This window comes from Oncorhynchus keta, chromosome 31 (assembly GCF_023373465.1).
Source record: "Oncorhynchus keta strain PuntledgeMale-10-30-2019 chromosome 31, Oket_V2, whole genome shotgun sequence".
NCBI lineage: Eukaryota > Metazoa > Chordata > Actinopteri > Salmoniformes > Salmonidae > Oncorhynchus > Oncorhynchus keta.
The window spans coordinates 27,550,151-27,576,196 of record NC_068451.1 but is presented as its reverse complement, the minus strand read 5'-3'; the positions used below and the strand labels follow the sequence as shown (position 1 = coordinate 27,576,196).

General features: G+C 42.1%; 3 protein-coding genes and 1 long non-coding RNA gene across 15 annotated transcripts in view; 2 read left to right on the top strand and 2 right to left on the bottom strand.

The window, feature by feature from the left end:
• The window catches only part of LOC118375178 (protein tweety homolog 1-like), a 46,052-nt gene extending 38,132 nt beyond the window's left edge, over positions 1–7,920 (top strand). For 2 of the 6 annotated variants that reach the window (XM_052490128.1, XM_052490127.1), the window contains 3 exons: positions 906–1,073; positions 5,687–5,765; positions 6,755–7,920. In XM_052490128.1, the coding sequence (XP_052346088.1) occupies positions 906–1,073; positions 5,687–5,765; positions 6,755–6,838 (331 nt within the window). In that variant the 3' untranslated portion in view covers positions 6,839–7,920. Of the gene's footprint in view, positions 1–905; positions 1,074–3,574; positions 3,714–5,686; positions 5,766–6,749 lie in introns of those variants that run through there. The other 4 variants (XM_052490129.1, XM_052490131.1, XM_052490132.1 and 1 more) reach the window with 4 other exon arrangements.
• LOC127914354 (uncharacterized) lies at positions 3,575–5,680 on the bottom strand. Of its 6 annotated transcripts, none has more exons than XR_008088182.1 (3): positions 4,252–5,680; positions 3,820–4,179; positions 3,575–3,675 (listed from the first exon to the last, which is right to left on the bottom strand). It is a non-coding gene; the product is annotated as an uncharacterized LOC127914354 (long non-coding RNA). The 6 variants fall into 6 exon arrangements; XR_008088185.1 differs by having other exon boundaries at positions 3,592–3,675; positions 4,108–4,179; XR_008088184.1 differs by having other exon boundaries at positions 3,625–3,747; positions 4,108–4,179.
• A 70-nt stretch (positions 7,921–7,990) lies between the features above and the next one.
• On the bottom strand, positions 7,991–10,508 carry LOC118379516 (josephin-2). Its single transcript, XM_035766540.2, has 5 exons — positions 10,233–10,508; positions 9,875–10,003; positions 9,527–9,652; positions 9,076–9,270; positions 7,991–8,685 (listed from the first exon to the last, which is right to left on the bottom strand). Exons 2-5 carry the CDS (start codon positions 9,994–9,996, stop codon positions 8,574–8,576), a joined length of 555 nt encoding a protein of 184 aa, XP_035622433.1. The 5' UTR covers positions 9,997–10,003; positions 10,233–10,508; the 3' UTR covers positions 7,991–8,573.
• A 2,571-nt stretch (positions 10,509–13,079) lies between these two features.
• Positions 13,080–20,455, top strand: LOC118379513 (ubiquitin-conjugating enzyme E2 S). 2 transcript variants are annotated; one of them, XM_035766534.2, is made up of 4 exons: positions 13,080–13,167; positions 15,680–15,827; positions 17,848–18,038; positions 18,218–20,455. In XM_035766534.2, exons 1-4 carry the CDS (start codon positions 13,159–13,161, stop codon positions 18,575–18,577), a joined length of 708 nt encoding a protein of 235 aa, XP_035622427.2. In that variant the 5' UTR covers positions 13,080–13,158; the 3' UTR covers positions 18,578–20,455. The 2 variants fall into 2 exon arrangements, with proteins under 2 accessions (XP_035622427.2, XP_035622428.2); XM_035766535.2 differs by lacking the exon at positions 13,080–13,167 and adding an exon at positions 13,599–14,338.
• The last annotated feature ends 5,591 nt before the right edge of the window (positions 20,456–26,046 follow it).

Genomic DNA, 26,046 nt, shown 5'->3' with positions numbered 1-26,046 from the left:
CAAAGTGAGCGAACAGAAGAAATATCTACATCAAATCAATATTTGGTGTGACCCCCCTTTGCCTTCAAAACAGCATCAATTCTTCTAAGTACACTTGCAGACTGTTTTTGAAGTAACTCGGCAGGTAAGTTGGCCCAAACATCTTGGAGAACCAACCACAGTTCTTCTGTGGATTTAGGCAGCCTGAGGTGCTTCTCTCTCTTCATGTAATCCCAGCCAGACTCGATGATGTTGAGATCAGGGCTCGGTGGGGGCCGTACCATCACTTCCAGGACTCCTTGTTCTTCTTTAAGCTGAAGATAGTTCTTAATGACTTTCGCTGTATGTTTGGGGTCGTTGTCATGCTGCAGATAAAATTTGGGGCCAATCAGATGCTTCACAGATGGTATTGCATGATGGATAAGTATCTGCCTGTACTTCTCAGAAATGAATTGATCATCATTACCACCTGTTTGGTATAATTGTTTAATCATACACCTGACTATATACCTACAAAATCCCTGACTTTGTGCAAGTGTACCTACAAGAATTGATGCTGTTTTGAAGGCAAAGCACACCAAATATGGATTGGTTTAGATTTTTCTTCTGTTCACTCATTTTGCATTTTGTTTATTGATAAAAATAATATTTTAACATGTCTATTTTTGAAAGCATTCTTACTTTACAGCATTTTCTCACACCTGCCTAAAACGTTCACACAGTGCTGTATATTATTATTTTACAACTATTTTTTGTTTTCTTGTACAGTAGGGTAAAAGTACACAGATGTTGTGGCTGTCTTCCACACATGTACAGTGTGTTCCATATCTGTTCCATTGGATTTAAAGGTTCATACAAAGTGTTACTAAAACCCCTAATTGTTGTTCTCATGAGTTCTCCTCTCCCCTCTCTCTGGCGGGTGACAGTGATTCCGAGGAGTATGAAGATTCGGACAGCGAGAGCGAGGACCCCTTCACTTCCCATCAGGCACGTAGACAGCCGGCCGTGGGGTCTCAGCGAGGGGCCTTGCCCCCCTTCTATAATTACCAGGGGGCCGGGTGGACTCCTCCATTTTCTAGCGCGCCACCCCTCCCGTGAGTAACACAGACACACAGACACACAGACAGACAGACAGAGTTGCCTCAGTGAGACCCCCAGTGAATAAGATGAAGTTGCCCCCAGTCACTGATCTATGGTCAGTTTTTTTTACTATAGTGGCTGAGGATGAAGACTTGGAGATTAAGCTGATCCTAGATCTGTGCCTTGGTGTAACTTCAACTCGAAGCTCCCACCTGAAGCCAACAAGATCAGGACACTCATATAGGCCCAGTATAGAGTAGTGGAGCGTGCATGAACACACACAGACCTACTGACTAAGTCTGTTATGTTAATGAGCATAAGTGAAGGATAGGTACAAAACAGAGACACACAGAGGTTTTAGATGCACAGCTTGAAAAGACACACATCTTTACTTCACCACACCCTGTAATGTTAGCATACATGAACACATGGCAAACGTTTGACATTGGAAATACATTGGATATAGTTCTATCTCACACCCACCCAGACATGTACAGTGATGGAGTAGTCAGAACCCCTCCTCCATATAGACACATACGGATCACTTTGTCAGGGGAAGCAAACACACGCAACGCAGACAGACACACAGACAGGTCTACTGTGGACTGCAGGGTAGGCAGAGAAACAGACACACAGACAGATCTACTGTGGACTGCAGGGTAGGCAGAGAAACAGACACACAGATAGAGAAACAGACAGACAGATAGAGAAACAGACCCACAGATAGAGAAACAGACACACAGACAGATCTACGGTGGACTGCAGGGTAGGCAGAGAAATGGACACACAGATAGATCTACTGTGGACTGCAGGGTAGGCAGAGAAACAGACACACAGATAGATCTACTGTGGACTGCAGGGTAGGCAGAGAAACAGACACACAGACAGATCTACTGTGGACTGCAGGGTAGGCAGAGAAACACACACAGACAGATCTACTGTGGACTGCAGGGTAGGCAGAGAAACAGACACACAGACAGGTCTACTGTGGCCTGCAGGGTAGGCAGAGAAACAGACACACAGACAGATCTACTGTGGACCGCAGGGTAGGCAGAGAAACAGACACACAGACAGATCTACTGTGGCCTGCAGGGTAGGCAGAGAAACAGACACACAGACAGATCTACTGTGGCCTGCAGGGTAGGCAGAGAAACAGACACACAGACAGATCTACTGTGGCCTGCAGGGTAGGCAGAGAAACAGACACACAGACAGATCTACTGTGGACTGCAGGGTAGGCAGAGAAACCGACACAACTCCAGAAGTCTGTCTTTCTGTGTGTCTGTCTATCGGTCTGTCGCACCTTCCAAGACAGACATAGACCGGTTCGATCGATCACTCACAGATCTTGAGTGTGTTTCAAATGACACCCTATTCACAATATAGTGCACTACTTTGGGCCAAGTGTCCGAAAGTAGTGCACTATATGGGGAATAGGGTGTCATTTGAGACACATACATTAATACTGCGGAGATATGAGGCTCAGGTTGACCTAGGAAAACCCCATCACTCCCACCCACCATCCACACTGTGGTGTCCAAGTCTCATGTTATCAAGTCTCTCAAATTACTCTCACCTCTCTCTCTTGCTGTCTCTGTCCTTTATTATTTCTTTATCACTCTCTCACTCTCTCGGTCTTTCACTCCCTCTCACTGTCACTTCCTCTCTTTCACTCTCTCACTCTCTGTCTTTCACTCTCTCACTCTCTCGGTCTTTCACTCCCTCTCACTGTCACTTCCTCTCTTTCACTCTCTTACTCTCTGTCTTTCACTCTCTCACTCTGTCTTTCACTCCCTCTCACTGTCACTTCCTCTCTTTCACTCTCTCACTCTCTATCTTTCACTCTCTCACTCTCTGTCTTTCACTCCCTCTCACTGTCTCTTCCTCTCTTTCACTCTCTCACTCTCTCACTCTCTCGGTCTTTCACTCCCTCTCACTTTCACTCTCTCGGTCTTTCACTCCCTCTCACTGTCACTTCCTTTCTTTCACTCCCTCTCACTGTCACTTCCTCTCTTTCACTCCCTCTCACTGTCACTTCCTCTCTTTCACTCCCTCTCAATGTCACTTACTCTCTTTCACTCCCTCTCACTGTCACTTCCTCTCTTTCACTCCCTCTCAATGTCACTTCCTCTCTTTCACTCCCTCTCACTGTCACTTCCTCTCTTTCACTCCCTCTCACTGTCACTTCCTCTCTTTCACTCCCTCTCACTGTCACTTCCTCTCTTTCACTCCCTCTCACTGTCACTTCCTCTCTTTCACTCCCTCTCACTGTCACTTCCTCTCTCACTCCCTCTCACTGTCACTCCCTCTCACTGTCACTCCCTCTCACTGTCACTTCCTCTCTTTCACTCCCTCTCACTGTCACTTCCTCTCACTGTCACTCCCTCTCACTGTCACTCCCTCTCAATGTCACTTCCTCTCTTTCACTCCCTCTCACTGTCACTTTCTCTCACTGTCACTCCCTCTCACTGTCACTTTCTCTCTCTCACTCTCTTTCTATACTTTGCTAGTCCAGTTAATGCCATAAGAAGCGTACTTTCCTACCTTATGTCTTAGCATGTAGAACATAACTAAATGCCAAGTCCAGTTAATGCCCTAAGAAGTGTACTTTCCTACCTTATGTCTTAGCATGTAGAACATAACTAAATGTCAAGTCCAGTTAATGCCCTAAGAAGTGTACTTTCCTACCTTATGCCTTAGCATGTAGAACATAACTAAATGCCAAGTCCAGTTAATGCCCTAAGAAGTGCACTTTCCTACCTTATGTCTTAGCATGTAGAACATAACTAAATGCCAAGTCCAGTTAATGCCCTAAGAAGTGTACTTTCCTACATTATGCCTTAGCATGTAGAACATAACTAAATGCCAAGTCCAGTTAATGCCCTAAGAAGCGTACTTTCCTACCTTATGTCTTAGCATGTAGAACATAACTAAATGCCAAGTCCAGTTAATTCCCTAAGAAGTGTACTTTCCTACCTTATGTCTTAGCATGTAGACCATAACTAAATGCCAAGTCCAGTTAATGCCCTAAGAAGTGTACTTTCCTACCTTATGTCTTAGCATGTAGAACATAACTAAATGCCAAGTCCAGTTAATGCCATAAGAAGTGTACTTTCCTACCTTATTTCTTAGCATGTAGAACATAACTAAATGCCAAGTCCAGTTAATGCCCTAAGAAGTGCACTTTCCTACCTTATGTCTTAGCATGTAGAACATAACTAAATGCCAAGTCCAGTTAATGCCCTAAGAAGTGTACTTTCCTACCTTATGTCTTAGCATGTAGAACATAACTAAATGGCAAGTCCAGTTAATGCCCTAAGAAGTGTACTTTCCTACCTTATGTCTTAGCATGTAGAACATAACTAAATGCCAAGTCCAGTTAATGCCATAAGAAGTGTACTTTCCTACCTTATGTCTTAGCATGTAGAACATAACTAAATGCCAAGTCCAGTTAATGCCCTAAGAAGTGTACTTTCCTACCTTATGTCTTAGCATGTAGAACATAACTAAATGCCAAGTCCAGTTAATGCCCTAAGAAGTGTACTTTCCTACCTTATGTCTTAGCATGTAGAACATAACTAAATGCCAAGTCCAGTTAATGCCCTAAGAAGTGTACTTTCCTACCTTATGTCTTAGCATGTAGAACATAACTAAATGTCAAGTCCAGTTAATGCCCTAAGAAGTGTACTTTCCTACCTTATGTCTTAGCATGTAGAACATAACTAAATGCCAAGTCCAGTTAATGCCATAAGAAGTGTACTTTCCTACCTTATGTCTTAGCATGTAGAACATAACTAAATGCCAAGTCCAGTTAATGCCATAAGAAGTGTACTTTCCTACCTTATGTCTTAGCATGTAGAACATAACTAAATGTCAAGTCCAGTTAATGCCCTAAGAAGTGTACTTTCCTACCTTATGTCTTAGCATGTAGAACATAACTAAATGCCAAGTCCAGTTGGTGTATTCAGGCGCTGTAAACACTGTGATTGTCAGTGGCCCTAGCCTAGATCTAATAGTAACAGTATCATGACCAAACTGCCCAGAGTAAAGTAACTCAGATTCCAGGTACCCAATAAACAATAAGAATGCAGTGGACTCCTGATAAATGCTCTGGTTTGGGGCCGCCTGGAAAGCACACACTAAAGTGGAGCATGTGGATATCCAGAGCAATTAAAAATTAATGTATTTTGAATTGGGACTGGTGAAGTTTTAAATTGCCATGCACGTACACGTTGTACACAAATGTGCACTTCATCATTGTACATGAGTTTGCATTTCCCAAAGTGCACATCTCAGGAGTGGACTGTGTGTATAATATCTGTGTCCCCCATGCTGAAACCTCCAGCTATCCCCCTGCCTACGTCGATATAGTGCCCTAATAACACTAATGCCACCAGTTATAAGGAGGTTTCTACATCACCATTTCGCTAATTGCTCTTCCTCCCTTTCTCTTCTTACCCCACCTCGGTTCCCTCCTTTGGTCCACCACCCTCTTTTTGTTTTTCTCAATGTGTCTCATCCCTTTTTCCCCTCTCTCTCTCACTCATTCTCCACTCCTTCTCCTCTTCCTCCTCTTCTGCCTTCCTGCTTTTCCTTTCGTTTCCTCTCTCTTTCTGTCTCTTTTCAGGACTCCAAACGTTTCCTCCAATGGCAACCCTGGCTATGAGAGCCTACCCCTGACTGACAGGCAGTCCCCACCCCCCTCTGTGAGTTCCTTTGTATTCGTGACATCCTAATCTGTGCCATTTGTCATCACTAGGTGTGTAAACCGTCACTCGAGGTGTTATTTGCCTGTACGTTTGTCATTAGTCGATAATAAACATTCTGGATCTAACTAACTGGTGGTGGTGATGGTAGTGGTGATGATGGTGGTGGTGGTAGTGGTGATGGTGGTGGTGGTAGTGGTGATGGTGGTGGTAGTGGGGATGGTGGTGGTGGTAGTGGGGATGGTAGTGGTGGTGATGGTCAAGGTGGTGATGGTAGTGGTGATGGTGGTGGTGGTGTGGCTCCAACCTCACAGGGCCCTGTAAGCCAGGAGTGTAGACAAGGGTGGGCCTGGGTAACGTTGGCCCATCCAAATTTCTGCAGGCCCATCTACCAACTAAATTCTGTCTACGCACCTGCTGTAAACTGGCATTCTTTTGTTTATTCAAATAACCTAAAGTATGTGTACTATCGCTTGAATGGGAAAGCTCACTTTCTGCCCCTAACAACTAACTCCGTCGGTTGTCACCTCTCTGACTTTGGACATGCTAGAAAGGACGTATATACAGTGCTTTCTGACCACAAACCTGAGACCTAACCCTAACCATTACCCTACCTTTGTCCTTTCTAGCATTCCCATCCCAGTCCTAACTTTTACAACAGTCCCTGGTGCTTGTGGTAGAAGTTGCCTCCATCCACCTCTGATCTGGGATCAGATTACCTGACACCCATTCCTAACCTTAACCATTTGGAGGTAAAGACCCTGGATCAGTGGTTGTGGATATCTTCTACCTCCTCTACCCTTGTTGTTAGGGGAATAACGTGACCACGTGAGTGCTCATCTTCCTACATGAGATGATTTTGAAACTAATTTGAATAATGGAGATTTCTTGTTGTTTTCTTGTCTCCCTTCTCTCTGCACACCCTCCTCTGTGGATCTTCAATGGCGGCTCCCCCATATCGAATCAAAACGCTGTTTCTGAAAGTACAGTACTCTCCCAGCATGCTGACTGGTTACGGGGGTCGTCAAACACACCCCAACTCCGCCCATTCAAGGAACCTGTATCCACGCTAATTTTTTTCAATGTTTAAAAAAGTATAGAATTTTTTTTCATTTTCTTATGAATGGACACTTTATTGAGATGAAGAAAAAATAACTAATCCCCAAAAATCGATCTTTAGATGTAAATTAAAGGTGCGTAACGTCAGTACCAACAAGGTTGAATAGCCTGCTGTAGAACCTCACAGTAAACTAATGTCAGATAGATACAGTAGGTAGCATGATTATGAAGAGGTCTGAACCAGGTTCACCCCTTACAATCCCCCTTGTCTGTCCAGTGTCAACAGTTGCGAGGTGAGCCATAATGGTATTGACGTTACAACATTGTAGTTCTATATTTTTTAAATGTAGCACCAGTTTATTTTCACGTTTTTATATCTATATCTTGTTGTAGAGAAACACTGACACGTAGAAACAAGACACATTGAGTGAATGAATATGCAGTCTCCTCACTTGGTATTCAACGTGCAATTTTTATTTGATTTACTTTTTATAGGTGAAAATTCTGTATCTCCTTTGTATTACCTTCTGATACTATACATTTCACTGTTGATGACATTATCTAAATCAGGGATGGGTAACTCCTGTCCTTGGGGCCGGAGTGGTGAATAAACTAATTGCATTCTAAACAGAAGATCATGATTCGGTGATTATTGGAGTCAGCTGCAGAAGGGACACCAAGGACTGGAGTTGCCCATCCCCTCATGAAACTTTGCTCTTAAAAAGAACATTCAAGAGAGGGCTATAGTACAAACCTCTTTGTAGGCTGAATTGAGAACTACAACTCCCATCCAACCACGAGACCATTAGAACTACAACTCCCATGCAATGACAGCAGGCACATAGCAATAAAACTCCTGCCACTGGTGCTGCAGTAGCTCTACCGTAAATAGCAATAATAACTATATAGCAGTGGGTTTCTGGGGTCTCTATAGGATGTTATGTACATATATGATGTCAGATTTCATTGAACACCCTCCTTATCTACTGACCTTGTTAACCCTTGAATTGCGTTTGTATGGTATAATCAATGCTCCTTTTGAATGGCATCCTTTTTCACTCCAGAGTCTAATATAAATAAAATAACAATTAATAAAGTTGCCTTGTTTAAGTCACTCAACTGTGAATGAACTGTGCTGCTGAACCTCTGAAAGACGAGACACATCGTTACATATAAATAACATTTTCTTTATATCCTCTGACTGTGTGTGTAGTTTGAGCGCGTGTAACAGAAAGACAATGCTCCCATTCACTCGGATATGCATAGTTAGATGTAGACAGAACAAACAGAAGCATTATTTTCACACAGTCAGTTGTCAACACGACATCCAGTGCCGCCTCTGTACCTCCTCTTTGCATAGAATAACAAAGACAAACTAGTTCTAACGGATCTACCTCAGTGCATAGAATAACAAAGAAACTAGTTCTAACTGATCTACCTCGACAGTGCAGTGCATAGGAAGAAGGAAGGAAAAATATATAGATGCAGCTGTAGTGTAGAAATCCAAACAGTCAGTAAACTGTTACAAACGAGTAATTTGGGACAGAAATCCCTCGTCATCTTAAATGATCTTTGGCACTTCGTGTCTAAGAGTGCCCACACTCCTCAGCAACCGGTAATGCATTTCCTGAAATATGTACTTTTTGTTAAGCGCCTCTTGTTTTCTAAAATGTTATTTGTTTTTCCAGAGTAGAGCAGGAGTTTTGAGTCCCATGCTGAATGAATGAAGGAATGCCCAGGCCAGAGGAATCAGTTCCTGAGGTCATCAGAGTTCAGCCAGGTTCCGTACTCCTCCACGTCCCTCCTCACAACCAGGAGCATCTCTGCCACGTCCGGAGACAGAACTTCACTGAGAAATGTACTGAGAGGGAGAGAAGGGGAGTGTGGTGAATGAGAGAGTACAAATGGGAGAGTGAGAGAGACTGGTTTACAAGAGTGCAAAGTACAACCTGTAACAAGCAGACACTGTGGTAAGCCCCATGTGACCACTCCTCTAACAGGATGAGATCAAACTCTGACTAGTAGTCTACCACAGTCAAATTGTGGGCTGCGTTCAAGAGTTCCTGACAGGGTAAATATGTAAATAAAAATTACAGAGGGACATTTCTGTTTGCAAACAATTAGCATGACAAGTTTAGCATTTGCATATTTTTGCATTTATCACTATCACAGCTGTAAAGTTGGAGATACTGTGTCTTTGATTAAGAGTTGTACAATACATGTCTGCATAGTCGTCCCTCCCATCACTCACCGGAGATCTGCTTCGTTCCCAATGCAGACAGGACTCTTTAGTTTGGAGTCGAGGTTGTAGTAGTGTCCATTAACCTGGCGCACTGCAAGCCAGTGCCGCCGCTTGACGGGGAGGGACACAATTCCAAGAGAGACACGTGACGGAACGTTCAGGATGAACCCCTGGACCTTGTCAACACAGAGACTCTGTACTGTTCTGAGGGAGAAATAGGAAAAGGGATGTAGATTTTGGTTTAAAATCAACAGAGTCACTGTGGTGGTGAAGGGGAGGAACAGTAGGAGTAGACAATCTGTGGCAAAATTTCCTTATCAGAATATTTTCTTTGGTCAATAAAACTTGCTCTTCATGACCTGTAGCGGTACTTGGTTGGATTTGAATTTATTACACAGGTGTATTCCATTGGCAATCATATCTTCCAAATCTGTCTGGCCCTGAGGTATTGAAGACTGACCTGCGTTTGTCCCACCATACTGCAGCCAACTCTCTGCTCTGTAGGGCAGCCATGATGACGTTGACGTCATAGTTGCCTGTGCCCAGCATCGAGCGGTGAGGGTTCACCACACACTGTGGAGCGAGCCTGGGGAGGAAGGGGAAAGAAGGGAACATGGTAAAAACAGATTCACATGCTGTGGTGGGTGCTCTTTGGATCACAGGCTTATAGCAGTACTTGATGATTTACATGCAGAGATTGCATATTGAAGAGTCTGTTTTATCATTGACACAAAGAACTCTGTTTAGCCAAAACACCACCCCCTAAAGATGACATTACACACACATCGCCTGACCTAAGTGACCTCACCGCTTGCAGATGTCATCTGCCGTCTCCTTGGTGAACACTTGTTCTTGCAGAACGTTGTTCAGAGCATGAATGGCGCACAACTCCAGTCGCTGCTTCTCATGGAATACCTCTCCTTCGCTCATAATAACCCTGTTGATAGACAAAATACACAACATGTTGACTGCAGCTGTCCAATACATTGTTGAATATATGAACTTTCAACAAAACAGTGAAAAGGGAATTAATTAAACACTTTCCAAGGGAACAAAACAATAGCTATCTCCTCTGTAATACTCCAGAAAAAAACACGTGCATTCGAAGTCCAATAGAATGCTTAATTTCATTCAATTATTAACTAACTAACGAGATCAGTCTTTACCGTATTGGAAGTTGCCCGCAGTGTAATGGTCAAATAAAGCGGTGTATCAAAGTCAGTAATAGCTCTTTCGGTGCTCTTATTCCACGACAAAACAAAATAATAAAATGTACCTAGCGTACACGTAAATATATTATACATAAACTTGTTGATTTTACGCTCACAAGATCATGCTAGTGAACTCTCTAGTAAGAATGGGGAAAAACCGGAAGCTTGATTGTTGTTGTTCAACTGTCACGCCGGTAAATTGGAGCGAGCGTTGTTTTTGTCTTCGCTGAATTTCTCTGCAACGCACATCAGGCTATCCAATCAGTGATTAGTGCGCGCTGAAAGCCAGGAACTATGCGTGGTGCTAGCAAAGATGGCGCGCCTGGAAAAGCCCATAGACTTAGATAGACATCGCATCATTGTATATGTACTACAGTGTTATGGTGTTTGTGAGAGCAGGGGCAGCGCAATTGAGGGCATCTCTATTTTGAAGTAATCAATTTTCTATGATTTGGTAAACAAACTGAATATGTGCATACCACGGAGAAATAATAAGAACTGAAGACTACATCCAATATGTCCGCCCGTTGTTTTCAAGATAATCTACTCACTTTCGCATATGTTGATTAATTTCATCGACCGTCTATATCTGAGATGCAACCGCACAAGGAACAGCGCAAGCAGTGATCACGTCATCACATCGTCCAAAAACAGAGCAGACATTTGATGAATATAAAATGTTAATATCTTCGGTTGTGAGTGATGGATTTCAAAGATGATGGTACAAAAAAAACCTAAAAAACACGTTTTATATCTTTGTATTGTATTTTACTAGATGAAATGCGTTATGTTGTCCTACATTAATTTCACATTTCCACAAACTTCAGTGTTTCCTTTCAAATGGTATCAAGAATATGCATATCCTTGCTTCAAATCCTGAGCTACAGGCAGTTAGATTTGGGTATGTCATTTTTGGCGAAAATTGAAAAAAAGGGTCCGGTCCTTAAGATTAAACTGCTGTACAGAAGCAAAACTGTGGGAGCTGTCAAAACCATTCTTCTAGACCGGAACCCTGTCCTCCTGGTGCATACTGCCACCTGGAGTGCGTTGTTTGAACAGGTATAAAGCTTGCCAATGTACTGCCACCTGCAGTTATGGAATGTTTGTTCACAAGCTGATCCCTCCTGGTGACCTGGTTGGAATTATGTGATCCTTCCTTAACCCATAGGAAGTCCCACCCAGTGACTACTTCAAAATGGTGAAAGTGCTCAATGGCGCTGCCCATTCTAAATGAGACATTTGGGCACTAGAGTCCTCTATCTATCTCTATGGGAAAAGCCACAAACATCGTGTCCAAATTAGCATTACTAGTTTGTTCCTTAGAAAAAATACTGTTTAACTGTTTAATGTAAATGAAAATGATTGAATTACTTTATTGTATTTTTACAACATTGCAATTAACAGCCATAAAAATCACATTTGACAAAAAAGTATTTGCACATGACACAAGCAATCATGTCATTAATCGAAAAAAAAAATCTGATTGCAGAGGGAAATCTCTGTGCATTGTTTTCCTACAAATAATTCGAAGAAAACATCCAGAACCATAATTCCGAAATAGAAACACGCAGACAATGTAGTGATGAGGCGCACTCTAGTGGTCAATAGAAATACTGCAGGAAAAAGTCTCAGTGGGGGTTGAAGGCCAAAACCTTCCCTTCCAAAATGATGGATACTAGGAATAATTTAAATGTAATGTTACTTGGAATGTACCTTTCCAAATCTCAGGTGTATCACTGTATCTTGAGGATGGCATTAATAATCACTCATCCACATTAATTTACTTTTAAATAACAGGGAAGTTTCTGTCTGTCACATGGTAGACACTTTCCCACTCTGGCCTTTGTGACCTTAGTTCTCAGGATGGTTGGTCAGGGCCAGGGGCTTTCAAATTCAATCTGAGCTGATGTCAGTAGACTGGGGTTGGCAGGCTGTGATGTTTTCTATTTTTTGTTTGTACAGAAGCAACACTTACATTAGATTTGCTGTGAGCTGTAAAAGTTTCCTCCATGCAAGTAATACATGTGATAAGAGTCTTACAGGTACAGATATTTAACCCCTTATTATAATGTAGGATGCCAGTGCTTGATGGTTTGGTACCTTAACCTTGAGCAAATTAATGTTTTACCTCATGCAACAAGGGGTTACGTACCCAGGTTTTATTGTGCTGCTCACCAAAAGTCATGAAGAGTGAAATGGTGATTTGTGGAAGATCCTAAACAATTATGTGGACAGGTTTGAGAAATAGCTACATTTGTTGTAAGGCCTTGGAATGGATGGCATTATGTGTGAACATTAGAATGACGACCATATTGTTAGACAAAGTTGCTATTGTAGTAATTCCCAAGCATATCTAACATTTTGACTAATAGTTCATGCTTCTGATAGCATCAAACGTTCTAAATTCTCTCTGATTTGTTGCATTCTAGCCTGGTTGCCATCTCTGTGTCTCTGCTCAGCTATTACATTCCACTCCTTGCCAAAGCCAATGGCAGGAGTGGCAAGGAGTTGAATGTTAGCTAAAAAGACTGGTACCTCGACTAGTATTAAATTAAAATCAAATCAAATCAAATTGTATTTGTCACATGCTTCGTAGAAAACAGTCGTAGACTCACAGTGAAATGCTTACATACGGGTCCTTTTCCAACAATGCATAGTTAAAGATCAAATAAAATAAATACAAATAAAATAGAAATAGTAACACAAGGAATAATTATGCAGTGAATAACGTGGGAGTACCAGTACCGAGTCGATGTGAAGGGGTACAACGTCATTTCAGGAAGCTATGTATTGTACATATAGGTGGGGGTAAAGAGAATAGGCAACAGGCTAGATAATATCATTAGCATATGTGGTGATTGTGAAAGTGTGTGGCGTCAGTATGCAATATGTGAGTGTGCATAGTCACTGCAGGTAGTCAGAGTTGCCATTTCTCAATATCGTTTAGAAGTCTTATTTATTTTATCTAGGCAAGTCTAGGCACATTTCTTATTTACAATGAGGGCCTAGCCTCCCAAACCCTAACCCAGACAACACCGCCCTACGGGACTCACAATCACGGCCAGTTGTGATACAGCCTGGAAACGAACCAGGCTCTGTAGTGACACCTCTAGTACTGAGACGAAGTGCCTTAGACCGCTGCACCACTCAGAAACGTATTTGGTTTCGGGATAGAAGCTGTTCAGAGTCCTGTTGGTTCCAGACTTGGTACATTGATTTGATTGGTACCACTTGCGGCAGCAAAGAGAACAGTCTTTGATAATTTGTTGAGCCTTCCTCCGACACTGCCGTCTATAGGTATATTGTATGGTCGAGTTAGGTTCACTGGGATTAGGTTATATTGAAATTTTAAAAAAAGTTTATATTGTGTATGTCTGTCAAGATGAAGGCCTACCCTATGGGTGGGTATGAGTTTTTCAAACGCACCTATGGCTTGGAATCATTTTTGACATTCTCGACTTTGGATGGCTGGTGGAAATGTCAAGTATGATGACGACGGCGCACCTACGATATGTGATTGGTCTTGTTGGTTAGGTTGTTTGTACACGTGATGTATGGCTAAAATGCCGATTGGTCAAGACAACACAATTTCATTTGGGAGACGTAGTCGTGTTCCGTGTCAACGAAAATAGTAGCTGGCTAGCTACTCTAGCACTTGGCCACCACATAACTTTGGCTAAAAACACTTTATTCCAGTAGCTCGCGTCTATTCACTGTATACGTTGTTTACACCAAAAAGCAGACTGGTTTTAGCAGAATAACGAATTGGAGTTTACGTGCTATCAGTGTGACTGAACTTTTGAGGAGAAGAATTTCAGCTAGCAAGCTGCAGCTGGCTAACGCGTTAGCATAACTTGATCGCTTGCTTGGCCATTTGAGATCTAAATAGTCGGCGATAACTGCATTTATTAATTTATTTGAGGTGTCGTGGACCACTTTCTCATCGATCAAGCATAAGCTGCAACTATTTATTAGTTGCTAGCTACCGTTGCTATTTAGACGAGGATCACAGAGTTAGCTAGCCCCAGTCACCTGAATACTAATATTCTTCGGAAGACATGGTAAGTTAAAATGTTCTACAAACACTTTCATAAATGGATACAATTATTGGTTATTTAGCTAGCTAAGAAAGCAAGTCAAATTGTTTGCCAGCTGTTTAGCTAACGTTAACTAGCTAACTACAGTAACATTACTTAGCCGAGACCTAACTTAGCTAACTAGTTAAGTTGGGTAGCTAACGTTAGTTGGTTATTTGCTTGGTATAGTTAACTAACTGGCGTTAGCTGATATAACGTTAGCTACGATTTTCTTTCGCAGGCTAGTTCAGTGTTGACACTTCTCCCGAACACAATTTAAATGGGAAACTGTCCAACATAAAGATGAATCACTAACTAACTTCTACACGATTGTCAGCAAATTAACTATCATAACGTTAGCACACCCCAAAGTTGGCGTATGTAGCTACCTATGCAAGTTCGCTAGCTACCTAATGATGATTTGGTTACCTAATGTTAGCTTGCTAGTTAGATATCTTATTTCCTCTCTTTTAGCGAAATTGAAGAGTTGTAATGAGAACTACATCAATATGTTACACGATTGGGCGATTTAATGGGAACGTTACATTAGCTATTTGACTTGACAATGATGTGAACTAGTCAGTAATTTTAGCCAGCAATGCTACCATTAGCTAGCTTTCGGCTAACTGTTAATTCGCTAGCTAGCTACAACCTAGCTTTATTTGGTAAAGACAGAATGGCTAACTTGATGCCCGTTTTGTATGGCTAGAAAATGCTTATACAATATCTTAACTTTGACCGGTTTGTACATTTATCAATGAAGTAAACTGCCAGACATTGGCTGATATCGCAGTTGTCAGTTGTGACACACAGTTTATCCACTGCACTCTCATGATGATATTAACGTGAATCACCACCTGGCCTGTACTGTATTCGACTCAACTCCACGATTTGCGACTAGTGTGGGCAAACTGGAATTCCTTAGTCCCATACAATTCCATTTTTAGCAAAAACTTCAGATTATAGCATCCAAAGAATAGCCCGCAATTACACAAATTAAATCAGTAGTTTTTTATTCAAATAGATTTTGTGACTAAGGAGCTCCAGTCTGTTCACACTAATCGCAGCTCATCTCCATCATAAATCGTGGAGTTGAGTTTAATCGGCTACAGGCATAAGGCTTATCAGACAGTAGATGGCTACATTGATTCTGAGCAACCATTTTGGTGACAGCTTTACTGAAATTGTACCTTACTGAGATTTTCCTGTTATTAATGTGTTTGTGATCATGGGATGTGTGGTTTCCATATCTATAGTATTTACCATATTTGCACCTTTCTGTTGGTAGTGGGACAGAATAGTAATGTGTGTGTGCCCCATTTATAGAACTCCAATGTAGAGAACTTGCCGCCCCAGGTTCTGCGTCTGGTGTACAAAGAGGTGTCTGCACTAGCTGCAGATCCCCCTGAGGGCATCAAGATCTACCCCAGCGAAGAAGACATCACAGAACTCCATACAGCCATCGAGGGACCAGGTAACGCATACCTCTGTCATGGGAAATGTTTTGTCTGCCTAGGAAAGCTGTAATGTAGAACATGCTGGGGTTGACATTAAGCTATCAAAGGTGCTTGTCCATCGGGCAAGTACAGGCAAAGGTCATAGTCACTTGCCCAAAAAACGAAAATGGTCTTTTACACATAAAAATGTGAACATTGTTTGAATGAGTCAGCATATTTATGAACTATTCAAACTCGTTTTTTCACAAGTTTCATGCTAATTCTGTAAAGAAGTTATCTTAAGGTGTCAGCATGCTTCAGTTCAGCTGGCGGTTAGCCGAAGTCAGACGAGTGTGCTCGTATACTTTAAAAGACCTTCGCTTGGAAAAACAAGTAAAAAGCAGAAATAGTATTGTTTGTCCATTTTTAAACACCATAGCCAGTATACACTTCCTCAACATAGGCAGAATTAATCTAAGAACTCAATAAATCTGTCACTAGTTTTGATGTTTTTGACAAGGATGTTTGCAGTATTTCGCAATTAAAAATTTTCATGAAAATGAGTCGTCACTTGTTGAATGACAACCGACTTCACTGAAGAATCCCTACTGTTGGCCAATCACTGACAAAGGGGTGTAGACTTCGGATACGGACTCTGGCTACCAACTTTGGCTTGCCGCAAGAAAAAATGTACGCCCAAACAACAACACACAAAAAGTCCAAAACTAACAAAAACGGCACAAATTATTGTCTTAATATATGCACAAACTCCTCCGAACTGTTTTGGCTGGGAAGCATGCAGACGCCTTTACTCTGACAGACTTCTGATGAAAAGGGTTAAAGTGTGTTTTAAAGTATATGAAGTGATGATCACACATGTAAAATACTCCATAGCGGCATGAAATTTAAGTCTCCGATACTTTTGTGTACTTTTTAGACAATAGTTCTGAAAGTAGCTCTCAGCAGCCAAAAGTGGTACTTGGAAATGGCATACTATCGCTCTGCTGAGTGTATCTTGTTGACTGTCACTCAAATGGTGAGGAGCTGAAGAGCATTTGCTGAAACTAATTGCTATGGGCGGGCCCAGGGGCTGGCCCATGTGGGCCCAGGGGCAGGGGCTGGCCCATGTGGGGTAAAATGTAGGGGATATGGTGCAGCACAGCTTCCAGAAAAGTCGCTTTCAAACTCTAGATTTTGTGGCTAATTCAGGTTAGACCTCAACTATGCTCAGATTACACACTGACTAGCTAACACACGACTAGAGGCAGTTGGCACAAATGCCTAAACATTTGATTTAGTTGTCCAATCTTCACTGTCTGAACTGGAAAACACTTAGGCCTACTTGAGTTGCAAGGTAATTTGTTAAATTATGGACTCCTACCGCCATTTGAGCACTGACATTTGCTACTGAAACAGGTGCGTCTTTCTCACTAATTTCACTGCACGTTTAGCCTACTCCTGTTTTAACAGGGTGTAATGAACTTATTGTTGGCTATTTGCCTTCATCAAAACAATGTTTTTGTTACATATGTCCATCTGTAACCTAGTCTAAATGACAGACTAGCAGTTCGCTAAATGGACCAGATGCATAATCTGCAGCGTGTAGTTGGAACACATTTCCCTACTTTAATCAACCAGTCCATTTTGAATTTGTGATAAAGCTGTTGTGATTTGGCAAGGAATGTAGCTTGTCTACAGTTTTGTTTGTGTATCCCATCTGTTAGATGCATTTTTCTAGGCAGTAATTTCTATAGTCTTAATGGGATCTTGGGTGCGCAACTCGTTTGTGTAGAGTGAGCGGTCGGATCTGAGTGGAGTGAGACGAGTAACTGAGGTGAAAGAGAATGTAGGGAGAACTGTGTGATCACTTGGCTTGATATTTTTCTTTTTTTGAGTCTCTTATGCACATGAACAAATGGAACACGAGTCGACGTGAATTAACGCTAGTCTTCAGAACAAAAGGCAGATTCCACCTAACCGACTGTTCAGTTTACCTGCCCTGGACAACCAGTAATGTCAACCCCTGCTTGACGTGGTTTATTTATTGTGCTTCAATAGAAGGAACCCCGTTTGCCGGGGGTGTTTTCCGGATGCGCCTGGTCCTGGGGAAGGACTTCCCTGCTGCACCACCGAAAGGCTACTTCCTAACCAAGATCTTCCACCCTAATGTGGGCCACAAGGGAGAGATCTGTGTCAATGTCCTGAAGAGGGACTGGAGGGCAGAGCTGGGTCTCAGACATGTATTACTGGTAAGAAACATTTAAGCATCTCTATAGGTGCTTCTTTTAATAATCCAAAATAGCAATGGGTGAAAGAAAATATTGTATCTGGTGCATTTTCTATTCTTAACATATTGTTTAGTGGTTCAAGGAAAACCTTGAAATATACCCTGATGACTCACTGGTGCTCATTCTCTCTCTCCCCTCAGACTATCAAGTGCCTTATGATCCATCCCAACCCTGAGTCGGCTCTCAACGAGGAGGCGGGGCGTCTGCTCCTGGAGGACTATACAGAGTATGCGTCCCGTGCTCGCCTCCTGACTGAGATCCATGCCATGGGGGGGCATGGGGGGACGTCGGGGGTGCCCCAGGACCCCGCCGATGGCCCCCAGCCCAAAAAACACGCAGGGGACCCTACCAAGAGGGCGATGGGGCCAGGGGTTGCCCCCTCTGCTGCTCTGGGTAACGGAGCCAATGGAAGCAGTACTACCTCCAGCAGTAGTAGTAGCAATAGTAATGTTGTAGGGAAGAAGAAAACTGATAAAAAGCGAGCGTTGAGACGACTCTAATGCTGCTTGGAGTCTTCTCAGTGTGTGTATTGAATATTGTTCCCCTCTCCCAGACTCTTTCTATCCCCCTGACTCTGTACTGTCCCTTTTGTACTCATTGCATCTTGTATTCCTGTTCATTCCTTGTTGCCATATATTCTCCCAATCCCCTGTGGATAAATCCATATACATTCAATTACTTTTTGACAGCACCCCTTTTTGATTTGAATGAAACCTTCCATACATATTTGTCTGTTGTAGAAGTGCTCAGAAAGTGAGTTTTTGGACCTCCATGTCAAAACACAAAAGATTAAGGTGCTCAAAGTTGACCCCTTTTGCGAACCTCACCACACAATGAGACATCCATGTCAAAATCACTGGAAAAGATAAATGGTTGAGATTTTATATATTTTAAAAGCTTGCAAACCGGGTTGTCAGACTTAGTCATTTCTTGGTTGAGTGGGGTATGCAAAATGAGGCAACTTTGAGCACCTTGATATCCTGAATGTTTATGACATTTAGGTCCAAAACATCACTACTTTCTGACCACTTCTTCCATGGGAAAACATGTCTGGAAAGTTTTGTTTAAAACAAAAGGGATGTTGTGAAAAAGTGACTGAATTGAAATGGGTTCACCGATGTGTGTTAGTTCTCTCCATGGTTCCTCACTGTCATGATCAGAGGTTTTTATTGTGTTTCATACACGGCACTAGTGATTGTGTGTGTCATACAGTAGTTACCCAGCTCAATACTGTTTGAGCTTCAGTCTGACTCATCTCCCCCATCTGAAATTAGGCTTCTTTCTGTTCAGTGTTCACTAAACAAAATGTCTTAGATATTTTTCAGAAACAGAAAATGCCTCTTTCTTTCACCACCCCCTTCTTGACATGGCTCCTGTTGCTGAAATGGTACTGTGTACTGCCCAGCTAGCCTCGTGTTGGGAAACTGGTGAGCTGTTTTGTCACGTCTGAGTTGAGTTACCTTATACGAGATCAGGTTGTCGGAAGGGAGTAAGGGTAGAGGACTTATTAGAAGATTATGCAATGTTTTTTATTCATAGCGTGAAACACAACATGATGAGATGGTCATTCATTGGGTAGTCAAATGAGGAAGCAGCAATGAGCACTTTTCCTAGAAAATGTTTGTCTAGTCGTGGTCGAAATGAGATGGACACGAAGGGAGCAACATTTGGTCTGATTATTACTTTAAAAAATGATTTCACCCCTATTTTTTTGTAAATGTTTATCCCCATGTATGACTATTCTGTTTTTGAATTTTTACAAAATTGTCATTGTTTATTCATTGTCCAGTATTTGAAGAGTGGTTTTAAAGTGACATGCCTATATTCAGATGTCTTGGTATGTGTATGAAGTAGGTTATTGTCCATACAGGATTAGGTTAGGGTGCAGGATTGTGCATATCATTGATTATTAATTATATCCCATATATAATTATGGATATTTATTTATATGGTCATAGTGGCACATCTGGTCTTTAGTACTGATTTGCCAATAGTGTACTTGTGAACCTTTTATTGTAAAATGTTTTTCATTTGATTTGTATGGATCAAATACCTGCTCCGGTCATATGCACTATCCAGCTCCTATCCTTTTCAGAATTGGGAAAAAACGATGTATTTGTCAATAGGGAAGCCTCAACAGATTTGATAGAAAGGAACTCCCCAGTCGATATGCTCCTCTGGCTGGGTTTCCTGGGCATGTTTTCTCCCTCCGATCTAAATGCATGTTGGCGCCTACATTTCCCAGGGAAACAATCAACAGTTGTCTTTTACTTCGGTGGGAAAAGGTGTCTGGGAAACAGTCATTGAGCGAAACTTAATGGGTGGGTATTTTTGTGTCCATTTTAAGTTATTTAAATTAATAAATTTGGGAAAATGTATCATTTAGTTCTTTCTTCAGTGTTGGTAAGATATTGAACATATTATGGTGTGAATAGCATTGCTCTCTGGTACAGTAGTATAATAACAGGGAAGGGAGAAATCAGATTGAGAGCCCCCAATGTAGGTTGTTTATCTGGGGCATATTTCATAGTAAAAACAGGATTCATTTAATCTGTAAAGGTCTGAGTACACGGGATGGGTGAAAAAGCAACAGGGGAGATGAGTCGAAGGAGGGAGCCACTACACTCTTGAGCTCCACCCATTGTCATGAATTCCATACACACATGTTTAGTCTAGTGGAACGTGCCCCCAGCAAGCAGGCTGTCAGTTGACGTACGTAATGAAGGGCTCCTTCCTCTGGCTTGGCTGCAGTGAGCAGCATGCAGAGCAACCAGCTACCCATCTGGGTGGAAATATCTGCCTGATCCTGGTAGTTGCCCCCAGATACCTGGGTGTTGGGCTGGAGGTGATGCCAGGAAACCCCCCTATAGAAAGGTTTTTCACCTTCTAGTCCCCATCTATCGGAGTACCCTACCACCTTGATGATTATGGGGATAGAATGGAGTGGCTGCGGATCCAACCTTTCTGGCCCCATCTTCCCAACAGCTAAAGGTCCCGAAGCTTTTGCTTGTGTGAAATTCTCTACTTTACACTCAGTCTTGGCTTTACTCATGAAGAACAGGCTACTGTTGCGACTGGCGCTCGTTTAGATAGTTAGATCAAAGCTGAAACAATGTCTGCAAAAACACTGATACTAGTCTACATAACAGAACCAAAAATAATAGCTATGAGATTTTAGGATGATTGTACAAATAGTCACACTTTTCTACAACACAACATCGTGCGCCATTAGGCAAAATATTTTATTTTATTTTGAACTAAGCACAGCTATGCTACAGTTTGTAAACTCCCGTCTGCTTGTTGACACGTTCGCTCACTACATAATAAAACAACACTAGGGTTCTTCGTAACTACACTGTAGCGTTCTTCGTGACTACACTGTAGCGTTCTTTGTAACTACACTGTAGGGTTCTTCGTAACTACACTGTAGCGTTCTTTGTAACTACACTGTAGGGTTCTTCGTGACTACACTGTAGCGTTCTTTGTAACTACACTGTAGGGTTCTTCGTAACTACACTGTAGCGTTCTTTGTAACTACACTGTAGGGTTCTTCGTGACTACACTGTAGGGTACTCCGTAACTACACTTTAGGGTACTCCGTAACTACACTGTAGGGTACTCCGTAACTACACTGTAGGGTACTCCGTAACTACACTGTAGGGTACTCCGTAACTAAACTGTAGGGTTCTTTGTAACTACACTAGGGTTCTTCGTAACTAAACTGTAGGGTACTTCGCAAGTACACTGTAGGGTTCTTCGTAACTAAACTGTAGGGTACTTCGTAACTAAACTGTAGGGTTCTTTGTAACTACACTGTAGGGTTCTTTGTAACTACACTGTAGGGTTCTTCGTAACTAAACTGTAGGGTTCTTTGTAACTACACTGTAGGGTTCTTCGTAACTAAACTGTAGGGTACTTCGCAAGTACACTAACTCAAGATGTAAATATGCATATCCCCCTGAAAGAGATCATATGTTTTGGTATGCAGGTGCTGCATGGATGTTTCACCGGTAATACTTGAGTTATCATAGAATTGTGAAGGGAGGTTCGTAGATCAGAGACTGTAAAGTACAGAATCTTGGACATGCATAAAAGCTTCGGGACCGTTAACTGTCGGGAAGAGAAGTCCAGAAAGTCTTATCGACAGCCACTGCCTAGAAAATGGGTGTGTTCGGGGGGGTAAGACTTATGAAGCCGACTAGACAAAAGTGAAGTCTGGGGAGGTGCATCTGCAACAGCCGAAAGTTGGACACTAGTGGTTTTCCAACAGCAAGGCTCAGATCACATGGCAGTGTCAACATAGCTGCTGTTTGCAAAAGTTCTTCAGAATAAATGTAAAAGTTTATCACACACTCACAAACTGAAAACGTAATGTGTGTACATTTAAATGATTAGAAAGTCTCATATCACTTTCATTTGTAACCCCTGGAGCTTTAGACTCGTGACAAGTTGGTGACCCTTTGGTCACGTTCCCGTGGGTCATTTAAAAACACCCTAATGATTGGTTGACAAATAGTGCCTCCCACAATACAGGTGATGGCTGCATGGTGCAGGTGATGAGAAGCAACTGCAACGACTTCAAAAACTGCATGACGTTTGATCACATGATTCTTGTAAGGTTCATGCTGTCAACATGTAGGCAGGCGCAAGGCGGACAATTTTTATAACTATAATGCAACATACTTTAAATGGTAGTGACCAACGATGGTCACGATTTGGCAAAAGTGATCCACTTGAACGTGCCCATCTTTACATAAATCATGTGATCAAAGGTCATGAAGGTTTGACTGCAGTCGACAGAACGTTTCTGCAGGTGCTCTTCACCAACTCCATCCTGCAGCCATCACCTACATTGTGGGAGGCTCTATTGTCAACCAATCATTAGGTTATTTTATATGACCCACACCGATGTGACCAAAGACATGACTGAAACAGGAACCAACTTTGCCGCAATTCATGTATACAGCGGATATGTACAAATGAATGTGATATTTGAGGCTCTCTGCCAATTGATAATAAACTGTACACACATAGTGGCAAGAAAAAGTATGTAACCCTTTGGAATTACCTGGATTTCTGCATAAATTGGTCATTAAATTTGATCTGATGTTCATCTAAGTCACAACAATAAACAAACACAATCTCCTTAAACTAATAACACACAATTATACGTTTTCATGTCTATTGAACACACCGTGTAAACATTCACAGTGTAGGTTGGAAAAAGTGAATGTGAACCCTTGGATTTAATAACTGGTTGACCCTCCTTTGGCAGAAATAAACTCAACCAAATGTTTTCTGTAATTGCGGATCAGATCAGCACAACGGTCAGGAGGAATTTTGGACCATTCCTCTTTACAAAACTTTCATTTTAGCAATATGATGTTTGGTGTGAACCGCTCTCGAGGTCATGCCACAGCATTTTCAATCGGGTTGAGGTCAGGACCACTCCAGAAGGTGTATTTTCTTCTGTTGAAGCCATTCTGTTGTTGATTTACTTCAGTGTTTTGGGTTGTTGTCATGTTGCATCACCCAACTTCTGTTGAGCTTCAATTAGCGGACAGATAGCCTAACATTCTCCTGCAAAATGTCTTGATAAACTTGGGAATTAATTTTCCAGTCGATGATAGCAAGCTGTCCAGGCCCTGAAGCAGCCAGCAAAGCAGCCCCAAACCATGATACTCCCTCCACCATATTTTACCGTTGGGATGAGGTTTTGATGTTGGTGTGCTGTGCCTTTTTTATCCACACAGTGTTGTGTTCCTTCCTTCCAAACAACTCAACTGTAGTTTCATCTGTCCACACACAGTGTTGTGTGTTCCTTCCAAACAACTCAACTGTAGTTTCACCTGTCCACACACAGTGTTGTGTGTTCCTTCCTTCCAAACAACTCAACTGTAGTTTCATCTCTCCACACACAGTGTTGTGTGTTCCTTCCTTCCAAACAACTCAACTGTAGTTTCATCTCTCCACACACAGTGTTGTGTGTTCCTTCCTTCCAAACAACTCAACTGTAGTTTCATCTGTCCACACACAGTGTTGTGTGTTCCTTCCTTCCAAACAACTCAACTGTAGTTTCATCTCTCCACACACAGTGTTGTGTGTTCCTTCCTTCCAAACAACTCAACTGTAGTTTCATCTGTCCACACACAGTGTTGTGTGTTCCTTCCTTCCAAACAAATCAACTGTAGTTTCATCTCTCCACACACAGTGTTGTGTGTTCCTTCCTTCCAAACAACTCAACTGTAGTTTCATCTGTCCACACACAGTGTTGTGTGTTCCTTCCTTCCAAACAAATCAACTGTAGTTTCATCTCTCCACACACAGTGTTGTGTGTTCCTTCCTTCCAAACAACTCAACTGTAGTTTCATCTCTCCACACACAGTGTTGTGTGTTCCTTCCAAACAACTCAACTGTAGTTTCATCTCTCCACACACAGTGTTGTGTGTTCCTTCCAAACAACTCAACTGTAGTTTCATCTCTCCACACACAGTGTTGTGTGTTCCTTCCTTCCAAACAACTCAACTGTAGTTTCATCTCTCCACACACAGTGTTGTGTGTTCCTTCCTTCCAAACAACTCAACTGTAGTTTCATCTCTCCACACACAGTGTTGTGTGTTCCTTCCTTCCAAACAACTCAACTGTAGTTTCATCTGTCCACACACAGTGTTGTGTGTTCCTTCCTTCCAAACAACTCAACTGTAGTTTCATCTGTCCACACACAGTGTTGTGTGTTCCTTCCAAACAACTCAACTGTAGTTTCATCTGTCCACACACAGTGTTGTGTGTTCCTTCCTTCCAAACAACTCAACTGTAGTTTCATCTCTCCACACACAGTGTTGTGTGTTCCTTCCTTCCAAACAACTCAACTGTAGTTTCATCTCTCCACACACAGTGTTGTGTGTTCCTTCCTTCCAAACAACTCAACTGTAGTTTCATCTGTCCACACACAGTGTTGTGTGTTCCTTCCTTCCAAACAACTCAACTGTAGTTTCATCTCTCCACACACAGTGTTGTGTGTTCCTTCCTTCCAAACAACTCAACTGTAGTTTCATCTCTCCACACACAGTGTTGTGTTCCTTCCTTCCAAACAACTCAACTGTAGTTTCATCTCTCCACACACAGTGTTGTGTGTTCCTTCCTTCCAAACAACTCAACTGTAGTTTCATCTGTCCACACACAGTTTTTGTGTGTTCCTTCCAAACAACTCAACTGTAGTTTCATCTGTCCACACACAGTGTTGTGTGTTCCTTCCTTCCAAACAACTCAACTGTAGTTTCATCTCTCCACACACAGTGTTGTGTGTTCCTTCCTTCCAAACAACTCAACTGTAGTTTCATCTGTCCACACACAGTGTTGTGTGTTCCTTCCTTCCAAACAACTCAACTGTAGTTTCATCTGTCCACACACAGTGTTGTGTGTTCCTTCCTTCCAAACAACTCAACTGTAGTTTCATCTGTCCACACACAGTGTTGTGTGTTCCTTCCTTCCAAACAACTCAACTGTAGTTTCATCTCTCCACACACAGTGTTGTGTGTTCCTTCCTTCCAAACAACTCAACTGTAGTTTCATCTCTCCACACACAGTGTTGTGTGTTCCTTCCAAACAACTCAACTGTAGTTTCATCTGTCCACACACAGTGTTGTGTGTTCCTTCCTTCCAAACAACTCAACTGTAGTTTCATCTGTCCACACACAGTGTTGTGTGTTCCTTCCTTCCAAACAACTCAACTGTAGTTTCATCTGTCCACACACAGTGTTGTGTGTTCCTTCCTTCCAAACAACTCAACTGTAGTTTCATCTGTCCACACACAGTGTTGTGTGTTCCTTCCTTCCAAACAACTCAACTGTAGTTTCATCTGTCCACACACAGTGTTGTGTGTTCCTTCCTTCCAAACAACTCAACTGTAGTTTCATCTTCCACACACAGTGTTGTGTGTTCCTTCCTTCCAAACAACTCAACTGTAGTT

What these genes read in the sequence shown, in the direction of transcription:
- LOC118379516 (XM_035766540.2), bottom strand. Translation starts at nt 9,996, where the DNA reads ATGAGCGAAGGAGAGGTATTCCATGAGAAGCAGCGACTGGAGTTGTGC. An exon ending in GTATGGTGGGACAAACGCAG is followed by an intron (nt 9,271 to 9,526) that starts GTCAGTCTTCAA and finishes TTTCTCCCTCAG; the next exon opens with AACAGTACAGAGTCTCTGTG. An exon ending in GGGAACGAAGCAGATCTCCG is followed by an intron (nt 8,686 to 9,075) that starts GTGAGTGATGGG and finishes TCTCCCTCTCAG; the next exon opens with TACATTTCTCAGTGAAGTTC.
- LOC118379513 (XM_035766534.2), top strand. An exon ending in TACAGCCATCGAGGGACCAG is followed by an intron (nt 15,828 to 17,847) that starts GTAACGCATACC and finishes GTGCTTCAATAG; the next exon opens with AAGGAACCCCGTTTGCCGGG. An exon ending in GTCTCAGACATGTATTACTG is followed by an intron (nt 18,039 to 18,217) that starts GTAAGAAACATT and finishes CTCTCCCCTCAG; the next exon opens with ACTATCAAGTGCCTTATGAT.